Source organism: Diceros bicornis, chromosome 26, assembly GCF_020826845.1.
Source record: "Diceros bicornis minor isolate mBicDic1 chromosome 26, mDicBic1.mat.cur, whole genome shotgun sequence".
In the NCBI taxonomy this organism is placed as follows: Eukaryota; Metazoa; Chordata; class Mammalia; order Perissodactyla; family Rhinocerotidae; genus Diceros; species Diceros bicornis.
The window spans coordinates 21,791,444-21,803,768 of record NC_080765.1 but is presented as its reverse complement, the minus strand read 5'-3'; the positions used below and the strand labels follow the sequence as shown (position 1 = coordinate 21,803,768).

At 44.8% G+C, this 12,325-nt stretch overlaps 1 protein-coding gene across 4 annotated transcripts; it reads right to left on the bottom strand.

The window, feature by feature from the left end:
- Window positions 1–956: 956 nt before the first annotated feature.
- TMEM219 (transmembrane protein 219) lies at window positions 957–10,664 on the bottom strand. 4 transcript variants are annotated; one of them, XM_058569682.1, is made up of 6 exons: window positions 10,647–10,664; window positions 9,318–9,516; window positions 9,041–9,230; window positions 3,630–3,859; window positions 2,084–2,253; window positions 957–1,054 (listed from the first exon to the last, which is right to left on the bottom strand). In XM_058569682.1, the coding sequence occupies exons 2-5, from the start codon at window positions 9,480–9,482 to the stop codon at window positions 2,116–2,118; spliced, it is 723 nt and encodes a 240-aa protein (XP_058425665.1). In that variant the 5' UTR covers window positions 9,483–9,516; window positions 10,647–10,664; the 3' UTR covers window positions 957–1,054; window positions 2,084–2,115. The 4 variants fall into 4 exon arrangements, with proteins under 4 accessions (XP_058425665.1, XP_058425663.1, XP_058425664.1 ...); XM_058569680.1 differs by lacking the exon at window positions 10,647–10,664 and adding an exon at window positions 10,555–10,640 and having other exon boundaries at window positions 9,318–9,519; XM_058569681.1 differs by lacking the exon at window positions 10,647–10,664 and adding an exon at window positions 10,555–10,640.
- Between the last annotated feature and the right edge of the window lie 1,661 nt (window positions 10,665–12,325).

Below are 12,325 nucleotides of genomic sequence, written 5' to 3'. Positions count from 1 at the left end.
ATGGGCGGTCCCCTCGCCCCCTCTCCCTCTCTTCTCAGTCTCAGCCTCTCTCCGCACCACAGCCCCGGACTCGTCCCGGTCTCCCTCTCCCTCTTCCTCCCAATTCCAAGATGGAGACCGAGCAGGAGGGCGCAGGCGCGGTAGGGACGCCGGGCCAAAGAGGGCGGGGCCCCAAAGGAAACAGCCCCGCCCCTCTCTCCTTACTGCCGCGGCCTGGGAGATGGGCAGCCACCGAGCCTGACTGCGCGCGCGCCCCGCCACGCGGACCCTGGGTGGGAGGAGGCAGGGAGAAGGGCTAGGCTTGAGGGGGAGGAGCCCAGCGCGCAGTCCGACAACTGGCGGTGGAGAGGGCTGTGGCGCATGCGCTCGCCCCGCCTTCGCGCTGAGCACAAGCTTGTTGCTAAGGGAAGCTTTGAGGGGGCGCGGGTGGAAGGAAAGCAGCAGCCGTGATCTGCGCCTGCGTGCAGTGTAGAGGTTGGGAGGGGTAAGGGAAGGCTGCTGCTGGGTGCGGAAAAGGCGGGAAAATGGACTGCTTTGGTTAGAAACCATCCAGCCTGGATGTGGGCTCCCAAGTTCGACGAATCTTTGCTGGGAAAACTCAATCTGTCAGATCCCTTCAGGAAACTGAGGCCATTGGAAATTGCATGACCTGCCCAAGGTCACGCTGCATTTATGTCAAAGCATTCCCATGACCATATCCGCCTGACTCTCCCAGCTGGCTGGAATTATCGATTTTATTGCATAGAATAAGACATGAAGTGGCAGAGCTGGGATCAAAACCAGGTGTTTTCCAAAGCCAAGTCGCAACCGTGGGAAGAGCTGCAGTAACCTATGCCCTATGCTAACTTGTATCTCAAACTAAAGAGTCAACAAGGAAAAGTCCCCCAATCCTCCTGAGCCTGTCTATCCTAAAATTTCTACCTCAGTCCAATCCCCAATAAACACCCTAGGCAACATTGGGCAAAAAAGCCTTTTATTTTCCCCCACATTCCAGCTCCCCACTCTGTAACATCTCTTCCAACTCAGAACCAAGGCCCAAGAAGTTGATTCACACCTGGAGAGACACAAAATCAAAAACAGGGCAGACCAGAGGGCCCTTACGGGAAGCTCTGGGATGGCTGCAGAAATTAAGGAAGGAGCAGAGGAAGTTACAACTAGAAATAGGTACAGGCACTTATCCAGATTCAAGACCCAGGATCTGCCCGCGGCCAGCAGGCCTTCCTTTCCCAGTCCGCTCAGATCTAAGAAAGGCTGAGAGGGTTCCACCATTTCCTGTCCCAAGTAAGTGATTGGAGCAGTCAAGCCTAGCCCTATGCAAAATAAGCAAAGTTGATCTTGAGCATCCACTTCCTCTGGCCAGAGCCCTTTCCTGGGCCTGGGCTGTTTCCACGTCTCCCACTGTTACTTCCTAGGGCACAGCAGCCAGCTGAAGCTAAGAACAGTTTAAGAGCAAGGTACACAATATATGACTCTCAAATTATGAGACCTACCTGACAGGGTGAGAATTTTTTACAGAAATATTTTTTTCCCTCAATGAGTTGACAGATGAAATTGTTAGCCAATATGTCCCCACCCACTGCTCCCTTTGTGAGGCTGTGTCCCTCCAAAGATCTTGTTAGCAGAATCAACTTTTTCTAAATGCAATGATGGCTAATGGAACAGAGAAGGTGCATGTAAAGTGCTTGGGCACATAGTATATGCCTGGTAAACGGGCATCATCAATCAATTCTTGTGGGCTGTTCAAGATGAATTTTACAAAATCAGAATTTTGTAATTCTTGGTATCAGAATTTTAGGAGAAACTCAAGACAAACATGATTCACATCCAGGACACATCACTAAATTTGAACAACTCACCACTGTTGCCAAAAAGCTTGGATGTGAACTACAGCTATGGGCGAATCTTAAAATCAGAATGTTAACCAAAAGAAGTCAGTCATAAAGGAATATATATGATTCCATCTATATAAAGTTCAAAAATAAGTAAAATCAAACCATCTTGTTTAGGAGTGACTCTATCTCAGTTACAATTGCCACCCCCACTCCATCTCCTATTCCCACAGGACTGGGGCAAAGAACCTTACCTGAGAACAAGACAGGAACTAGGCCAGTGCCCTCAGAGCCGGGTTCTAGACCAGTGGGACTCCCGGCGGGGGTGGAAGCACACAGCAGTGAGACAACAGAGAAGGCCACAGAAGAGAAGCAGGAAGGAGCCCAAGACCAGCAGCCTGGAGCCACACAGAGCCAGCTCCTCCTAGGGGTGGGCACAGGGAGGGAAGCAGGAATGAATGAGAGAGAGGGAGAGTGGAGAATCTTCCCTTGGGAAGACATCTCACCCTCAAGGGCTATAGAGAGAAGCCTCCATGGGGGAGAGGGCCGTCCACATCCAGCGAGCAACTAAAGGGAAAATGTTATTTCTGAACAAGCTAATTGTCTCGATGGTCTACAAACTGCTTTCTTCCCCAACCATTGAACTGAACCCCCATAATGACTCCAAAATTCACTATTATCCACATTTTAAAGACGTGCAAGGAGGGCCAGTTCTGGAAACCAAGATCTTCTCTGCTTCCAAGCTCCCAGGTGATGCTCTTCACTAGGGTCTTTGCAAATGTGAAGGAAGAGTATGCAGCAGCCTCCTAACTGGTCTCTCTCCTCCACTCAGCCATTCTCTTCCACCCAGCACCAGTGGCCCCATGGCCTGAGTGTCAAGTCATAGCATCTTAGTCTGGCATCACAGTGCCTCATGATCAGGCCCCTGCATCAATCTTGCCTCTTCCCCTAAGTCCTTCCTAAGCCCCTCATCATGGAGTGCTCCCAAAGGCTGAACACTTTTCAATCTCTAGGCCTGTCCTCATGCTGGTCCCTTTGCCTGGACTATATTTCTCTCTCCTGAACCCCACCCAAATCTTCCTCATTTTCCAAGGATCATCCTGACAGGGACTCGGAATCAGAAGGCGTAGGTTGCAATCCTGAATCTTCCACTTAACCAGTTGTATGGCCTTGGACAATCACTCCCCCTCTCTCTAAGCCTGCTTCCTCATCTGTAAAATGGGATAATAACAGCTACCTCAAAAGACTATTTTAAGATCAAATGAGATAATGAACCTGAAAGTACTTTGTACATTATAAACTACTGTATACAATTCCCCTTCTTAAATGCCATCCTCTCTGTGAAGCATTCTCCATAAATATTCAAGTTAGGGTTAATTGCTGCTTACTCTGTGTTTGAATAACACTTTGCTCACATCTCTACGATAGCAATTAGCCCATTCTGCCTCTTATTACAGTATCTGAATTCCTTTGAAGCGGAGATCATATTTTATTGTATTTAAAGACAATAGTGAATAGTAATAGCTGTCATTTATCAAATCTCTATTCTGTATCAGGTATTGTACTAGGCACTTTACATTCTCATTTATCCTTAATTGTTGGAATTAGGAGAGAGTACCGGTTTATAGATGAGGAAGATGAGGTTCAGAAAGGCTCAGATACTTGTCCAAGGTCACACAGCCTCCCAGGCAAGATTATGAAGGCTGTGCTTTTTCTACTAGTAAAATTGCCTCCAGGAGCCTTCAAGATACAACATTCAGCATGGCAGTCTATGAAACCCCAACAACCTGAGACTCTTACCGAGGTGAGCAGCTTGGTGAGCGCAAGGCCTTCCTGGCTCCAGACCCTGACACACTCCTCAGCCATCCTACGGCTCAGGGTGGCATTTCCTGCTCCCTCCTCTGAGCAGGATATGGGTGGCTGGCTGGAGGGCAGGATTCCTGGAGCAGCACTAAAATACAGGCAGGTTCCTGGGGTCCTTTCTGTGGTCACCCTGGCTGTAATGAGGACTGCCTCTCTTGCAGAAGATCCTATGAGAAGCACAGGAGAGGAGACAGAAGAAAATGAAGGGTGGGATGGGAGGCATCCATCTTCAGACTTCTATTCATTTCTAAGGCTTCCTATAGCACTGGGTGTTTTGGCATTGATTCTATTCAATAAAGTACTCTATATACCATCATTTATGTCATTGAGAAATGAAAATAACTGTGTACCAATATAAACAAAAATTAATTTAAGTTAGCTTACAATCAATAAAACAATCATACCAATACTTGCAAAGCTGCAGTGAAACTGGGGCAGATACACATTGCTGATGTCAGTTTGTATAATCTAGTTTGTCCTTTTTAAGAAAGCAGTTTTCCACTAGGTACCAAAATCCATTAAAAGGTTCACACCCCATTTCAAATTAGTGGGGAAAGGATAGCCTATTCAGTCAATGGCCTTGGGACAATTTCCATTTGGAAAAAAAAAAAAGTTAGACTCTTACCTCTCACACTATAAAAAAAAGTCCAGGTGTATTAAAGACCTATACAAACCAACAAAACAAAACGAAACAAAAACCAGAGAAAACACAGAATATTCTCTAATTTTATTTATTTATTTATTTATTTATTATTTTTTCCCCCAAAGCCCCAGTAGATAGTTGTATGTCACAGCGGCACATCCTTCTAGTTGCTGTATGTGGGACGCAGCCCCAGCATGGCCGGAGAAGGGGTACGTCGGTGCGCGCCCGGGATCCGAACCTGGGCCACCGGCAGCGGAACGCGCGCACTCAACCGCTAAGCCACGGGGCCGGCCCAATATTCTCTAATTTTAAAGTGGGGGAGGCCTTCCTAAAAAAGACAAAACCTAAAAGCCTGAGTAAAGGACAAGAGCAATAAACTTAACCTCATCAAAATTAAAGGCTTCTACACGATGAAAGATAAGTTAAAAAAACAAGTAACAGATTGGTTGAAAATACTTATATTTAATTGGCAAAAAGGTTTACTATCCAGAATGTATAAGGATCTTCTAAAAGTCAAGGAGATCAAGACAATTTAAAAATGAACACAGGATAAGAAAGGGAAATTCGCAGAAGATATGACAATGGCCAAAAAACCTCTACGATGTTCAACCTCACAGGCAATCAGGAGAAAGTAAATTAAAACAATCAGGTAATTCCTTTGCACATTAAATTGGTAAAAATTAAAAAGATTGATAACAAGAGTTGTTGAAGACGCGGGGAAATGGGCACTCTCAACTGGTGACACCTTTTACAAGACAATTTGGCTGTATCTGTCACAATTTTAAATGAGTACAGAAAGGGACTGAGAGAAGGCCCACCAAACTGGATTCTGCAGGGGCGGGAAGGAGGACTTTCGCATTTGTTTTGTAAACGTCTATGTGGTCTCAATCCACGACAAAATGAATTTGTCTATTAAAAAAAGGTGCAAACCCTTTGACTCAGTTAATACTACTTGGAGAAACTAATCCTAAGGAAAGGATTCAAAAGAAAAATGCAAACTATGCCAAGAAGTTTGCTATAATTTCATAAAAAATACCAAAAAATAGGGCCGGCCCCGTGGCTTAGCAGTTAAGTGCACGCGCTCTGCTACTGGTAGCCCGGGTTCGGATCCTGGGTGCGCACCGACACACCGCTTCTCTGGCCATGCTGAGGCCGCGTCCCACATACAGCAACTAGAAGGATGTGCAACTATGACATACAACTATCTACTAGGGCTTTGGGGAAAAAAAAAAAAGGAGGAGGATTGGCAATAGATGTTAGCTCAGAGCCATCTTCCTCAGCAAAAAAAAAGAGGAGGATTAGCATGGATGTTAGCTCAGGGCTGATCTTCCTCACACACACACACACAAAAATACCAAAAAATAGGAAACAATAGAGATATTTAACAATAGGTAAAATATTAACAAATGATGGCCTAACCACTTAATGGATCATTTTACATCCATTAAAATAATAATGTTCAGAGCATGCAGTAATACAAAAAACACATGTCATAAGTGAAAAAAGAGAAATACAAACCGGTATATACATCACAGTTACAACTGAGAAACGTACAGGTGAAATTCTGTTAAGAGAACTCCCCTTTCTTCTACATTCCCCAGATCAAATCAGTCAGCAAGTCCTGTCAATCCCACACTTCTAACGTCTCTCTCAAATCAGTCCCCTTCTTTCACAGCACTGTCTTAGCTCAGCTTTTCTCATCATCTTTTTATTGCAACCACTTCTTCACTGGTTTTCCTGCATCTGGACACATTCCTTCCAGGCAGTCAGCCAACTGAGTGTGATCTTTTTAAAAGAACAACAACAATAACAAAATCCCACTATTTTCCTGATTAAAATCTTTAAGTTTGCCCAACATACTGGATAAAGTCCAAGTACCTTGGCTTGGCACACAACATCCTCCATGGGATTCTGCTTGCTTCTTCAGGCCCATCTCCTGCCACTCACTCAACACTCCTTCCCCTGCACCAGTTAAGCTGAATCCCTTGAAGTTCCTAAACATGCCGTCATGGTCCCCATCTGCATGCCTTTGCATATGCTCTTCCCTCTAGGTGCAAGGGCACGCTCCTAAACCTCCCTTAAGCCTCAGCTCAGGCACTGTATCCTTGGAAAAGCCTGTCTTCACCATCCTTGCTTGACAGACTTCTGAGTACTCCCACGGTACCTTGTCTTCTACTTTACACACTGAAAGATATTTACTTCTGTTCACATCTGTATTCTTGCTAGACTGTGAGCAACTTGAGGCGAGGGCCTGTGTCTTACAGATCTCTGCATTCCTCATGCTTGGTACATAGCAGGTACTCAATAACTATTGCTTAGATGATGCAATAATAGGTGATTATTTTTTATTTTGTCCAAAATAATCTTTGATGATATTATTTTGTTTCTAACCGTCATAAAATGAACAGGGCTTCTTTGCAGAAGCAGGAACTGAGAAGCTGATCCTAACATTCATACGAAAATTCAAGGAATCCAGAATGGCCAAAATAATCTTAAAAAGAACTAAGTCGGAGGACTCACATTTTCTGATTTCAAAACTTAATACAAAGCTACAGTAATCAAAACAGTGTGGTACTAGCATAAGGACAGACATACAGATCAATGAAATAGAACTGAGAGTCCAGAAATAAACTCATGTCCATGGTCAATTGATTCTCGATAAGAGTGCCGAGATTATTCAATGGAGAAAGAATAGTCTTTTCAACAAAACATGCTAGCCACCTGCTAGAATGAAGTTGGACCCCATCCTTACAATATACACAAAAATTAACTCAAAATGGATCATAGACTTAACTATTAGAGGTAAAACTATAAAATTCTTAGAATATAGGATTAAATCTTAGTGACCTTGGGTTAGGCAAAGTCTTCTTAGATATGACACTAAAAGCACAAGCAACAAAAGAAAAAACAGATAAATTGAACTCCATCAAAATTAAAAACTTTTGCGCTTCAAAGAATACCATCAACAGTGAAAAGACAACACAGAGAATGGGAAAAAATATTTGCAAATCATACATTAGAGACTTGCACCTAGAAAATATAAAGAATTCTTACAACTCAATAATTAAAAGACAAATCACCTAATTTTAAAAATGGGCAAAGATTCTGAATATATATTTCTCCAAAGATGATATACCAATAGCCAACAAGCACATGAAAAAATGCTCAATATCTTTAGACATCAGGAAAACGCAAATCAGAACCACAGTGAGATACTACTTCACCCCGACTAGGATAGCTATAATAAAAAAGACAGATAATAACAAGTGTTGATGAGGATGTGGGGAAATTGGAACCCTCAAACATTGCTGGTGGGAACATAAAATGGTACAGCCACTTTGGAAAACAGTCTGGCAGTTCCTCAAAAGATTAAACATAGAGTTACAGTATGATCCAGCAATTCCACTTGTAGGTATATACCAAACAGAAATGAAAACATATGTCCACATAAAAAATTGTACACAAGCGTTCATAGCAGCATCATTCAGAATAGCCAAAAAGTGGAAACAACCCAAATGTCAATCAACTGATGAATGGATAAATAAAATGTGGAATAGTCATACAATGAATGCTATTCAGCAATAAAAAGAAATGAAGTACTGATATGTGCTACAACATGGATGAACCTTGAAAACATTATGCTAACTGAAAGAAGCCAGTCACAAAAGGCCACATATAAAATGAAATGTCCAGAATAGGCAAATCTATAGAAAAAGAGAGTAGATTAATGGTTGCCTAGGGCTGGGAGGCTAGGAGAAAAAAGGAGGTGACTACTAATGGGTACGGGATTTCTTTCTGAGGTAATGAAAATGTTCTAAAATTGATTGTGGTGATGGTTGCACACTTGAGTGAATATATGAAAAGCCACTTAATTGTACATTTTAAATCGGTGAATTTTATGGTATGTGATCTCCATAAAGCTTTTACATATATATTTTTTTTAATTAACAAAACAGGAAAAATTGTCCCAAGTCTGTATATATCAGACATATTCCTTTATTCTCGTTCTTTGATCACACACATATACTTGGACATAGACACCTCCCCCCCAAACACATACACATATGCAATTCATAGAAGAATCTTAGAATGATAGTGTTGGAAAGGACCTTAGAAGCCAGAGAATTCCACCTTTCTCTCCTTCCTCTTCATCTCCCCGTTTTTTTAGACAAGGAACCTGAGGCCAAATCTCACACAGGAATTAATGGCACCCTCTGACTCTCTCTCCTTCACTCATCATTTTCCCAGAAGACTCCAAACTCTTTGGGACCGGATGATGTCTAATTTTTTCTGTATCCTCCATGGCACATACAGCTGTGCTAAGCACATAGCAGACACTCATGACACTAGTTTACTTGAACAGAACATGCTTCTACAATATCCCTGAAGAAAAAGAAGGTGCCTCTAAGAAGAGAAGGCCATAGGGATAAAGCAGGTTGAGAAAGAACATTAGGTCAAATCTAGCCCATCTCATCACACCTCCAAGGATAGAATCAAAGAACCTCAGAGCTGGAAGCGGAGAGAGAAAACATTTATAGAGAACCCACACAGTGCACCTCAGGTTCACTCAAAGTATCTAGTCCTTATTACAGCAGAAGTGACTAAGGCCCAGGGATATGCCCAAAGTCACCAGGTTAGTGAGGTCAGAAGCAGGGCCACTCCTGAGTGTTCTAATGTCCAACCGCACAGTCCTCCTTCATCTCACCTTTCAATCCCATCTCACTACCCAGGACCTGAGCTTGGAATGCCTGGGTCTTGTTCTTGTCCGGACCATCTCCAAAGTTCAAGGTGGTCAGTAAGCCCACGACGTGAGACCCATGCCACTTCCCTGTGACTGTCTCATTCACGGGGCACAGGGTCACCTGCCCAAAAGATCTCAAGAAGGAGACCCAGTCCTGTGTGCAAAAGGAAGGTGGGAGAAAGGTGAGAGGATATTAGTAGCATGAACAGGCCCATATGGGAAGGACGAGGAGGGTACTCACCTGAGGGATGTCAGGGCTGCGCAGGCCAGTCCTGTGGGTGAGGAGGAAGCCGCCAAGGCCCAGGCCAGAAAGGCCAAGAAGCAGCAGGATCAAAGCGGCACAGGCCAGAGGTGGGTGGTGGGCCAGACAGAGATGCAGGTTGTGTCCTGCCTGGCAGCTGCCCATGGGGAGCAGAGGGGTCTGGGCCTCCAGGGAGAGCCTGCTGGAGGACAGGAAGGAAGAATTGGACAAGAGCCTACCAGTCAGAAAGCACTTACCCATTTTATTCACAGGGAAGCTAAAGCACCAAGAAGACAAGGGACTTCCTGAAAGCCACACAGCCAGTGAGGACAGAACCAGGACAAGAATTCAAGGTTCCCGACTCCACATGTTCATCTCCCTGCACTACTCAATAAATATTTGCTGCATTTCATTTCTGAAGTAATCAGGCAGAAGCAGAGCAGAGCATGCTGTGCTGGAAAAAGGAAACCGAAAAGGAGAATTCTCAAGGGGAGAAATTTAGGAAGCAGCTGTTCTGGGGTTAGGGTTTGGCCGAGGAACATCTCTAGCCAACAGCCCAGACAAAGGAAGTGTCTGACGGAAAGAACTTCGCTTTGGAGCTGAACTGCTCACTTTGAATTTTCCTCTGCCACTCATTGGATATGTGAGAAAAATCAGTTAACCTTTGTGAGCTTAAGAATCTGTGAAATGGGAGTTCTAAGAACACCAAGTAATGAGGACTAAATGCGGCAGTTTGCATAGTACGTGGCCTCGCAGGAACTCAACAAATGTCCATTTCCCCTCTACTTCTGTGTCATACTGATCTTCAAAACTAGGTGAGGCAAGACAAAAATACTGTGGGGGAAACTGAGGCTCGAGGACTTTAACAGAAGAGTGGTAGGGCCAAGGTCGGAAACCCGTCTCCTGCTTCCAGGTGGAGTGCTCTTTCCCACGCGAGAAGCGACAGCCTGGTGAAAAGGATCATCTGGAAGGCGAGATAAACATATAACGTGGGGGGAGAAGGAGGGCTCCAAGGAAATGCAAGTGTCACAAATGCTGAGCCTCTTCTCTGCCTCCCGTCCCGGCACATCTGCAAAGGAGGAAAAAGCAGGAAGGGGAACGACAGAGCCCGAGGATCAGCAGCTGGTGGAGCCCCTAGGCCTCCCCTCCCCCCCAAAGCCTCTCCTGCAGGAACTCAACACCCGCATCATCCCTTCCCAGTCTAGCAGCGTCGAGGCCACCCGCCGCTAGCTCTCACCGCTCGGAGCCGGGCGGAGGCCGGCGCCCCTCACCACGTCACGCGTGGAGCCGCGAAGGGGCGGGGTCCCTGCTCCCCCCACCCACACCCACCCCCGCAGCGGGGATTCGCATGCGCAGTGCCCACGCGGAGGCCGCCTTTCCTCTCCAAGTCAGGGTGGGGGCGTACCAAGAGGAAATCCAATGAAGGGGCAAAGGGGAAGAACTAACTCCGTGGGAGATGAGTAAAAGGGAGAGAGCCAAGAAAGCTAATTCTAGAGACGTTGTTAGAACTGTAAATTCTCCCCCCGAGAGACCATGGGGGCATTTCAACGAGAATCTCGTCTCAGGCATTTTTCTGTTGCTCATCCCCCACCCGCGCCAATCGCACAGCCCTGCCACGCCCAGGTTCCGGGTAAGGATTTGGGGTCCGCCCGGGGGCGGGACTTCAGCCTTTGGACTCTGGCCTTTAGGGCTGGTTGTGGTGTTTCCACTCCCTGTTCTCTGTGGCCCAATGATGTTTACTGTCTAAACTTAACGCTTGGTCCCTGGATTTTAACGACTCCTTAAGGCATAGGATCCTACAGCTGCAAAGCTGCTCCATAGAGACCATCTCATTTCACTTCTGCCCACATTTTAGTGATGAGAACACGGAGGTCCATCTTACCTGAAGTAGCAGGATTCGTGGAACCAGGAACACTGGGTCCAAATCCTGACTCTGCCCCTGCCTCTGCATAAGCCGTGACCATGCTCTTCTGGGGACTGAATTTACTCTCTGTTAAAGGGGATCTACCTACCTCACTGGTTAGATGGGAAGCTTAAGAGGCCAAGTGCCCAGTGAACACACAACCAGCACTGGACAAATGCTGCTTGAAACAGAGTTTGAGTAGTCAACTCTACTGCGGCTTCCTTAAGGCAGAGACCATGTCATTGGAGTACCACCACTCCAAAAGCTTACAGCACAAAACTCTCATATATGGTCAAATGACATTCAACAAGGGTGCCAAGACAGGTCAATGGGGAGAAGCTGGTCTTTTCAACAAATGGTATTAGGGAAACTGGATAGCCACCTGCAGAAAAATGAAGTTAAACCCTTACCACACCACTACAAAAGTTAATTCAAAATGCATCGAAGAACTAAATGTAAGAACTGAAACTATAAAACTCTTAGAAGAAAACATAGGGGAAAAGCTTCATGATTTTGGATTTGGCAATGATTTTTTGGATATGACACCAAAAGCACAGATAACAAAAAAAATAAATAAATAAGTGGGACTACATCAAAATTTAAATCTTCTGTGCATCAAAAGATACAATCAACAGAGTGCAAAGGCAACCATGGAATAGGAGGAAATATTTGCAAATCATGTATCTGCTAAGGAGTTAATATCTAGAATATATAAAGAACTCCTACAACTCAAGAGCAACAAAAACCAACCCAATTAAAAAATGAGCAAAGGACTTGAATAGACATTTCTCCAAAGAAGATAAACAAATGACCAACAACACATGAAAAGATGCTTAATATTACTAATCATTAGGGAACTGCAAATCAAAACCACAATCAGAGACCACCTCATGCCTATTAGGATGGCTACTATAAAAAAAAAAAAAAGGAAAATAATGAGTGTTAGCAAGGCTATGGAGAAATTGGAACCGTTTTGCAGTGTGGGTGGGAATGTAAAATGGTAAAATCACTATGGGGCTGGCCCCATGGCCTGGTGGTTAAGTTTGGTGCCATCTGCTTTGGCAGCCTGGGTTCAGTTCCTGGGTGCGGACCTACACAACTTGTT

Coding starts and splice junctions, on each gene's coding strand:
- TMEM219 (XM_058569679.1), bottom strand. CDS start 9,578: ATGGGTAAGTGCTTTCTGACTGGTAGGCTCTTGTCCAATTCTTCCTTC. Junction 9,231..9,317: donor GCAGCCCTGACATCCCTCAG/GTGAGTACCCTC, acceptor TTTTGCACACAG/GACTGGGTCTCCTTCTTGAG. Junction 3,860..9,040: donor TAGTGAGATGGGATTGAAAG/GTGAGATGAAGG, acceptor TGCTTCTCATAG/GATCTTCTGCAAGAGAGGCA.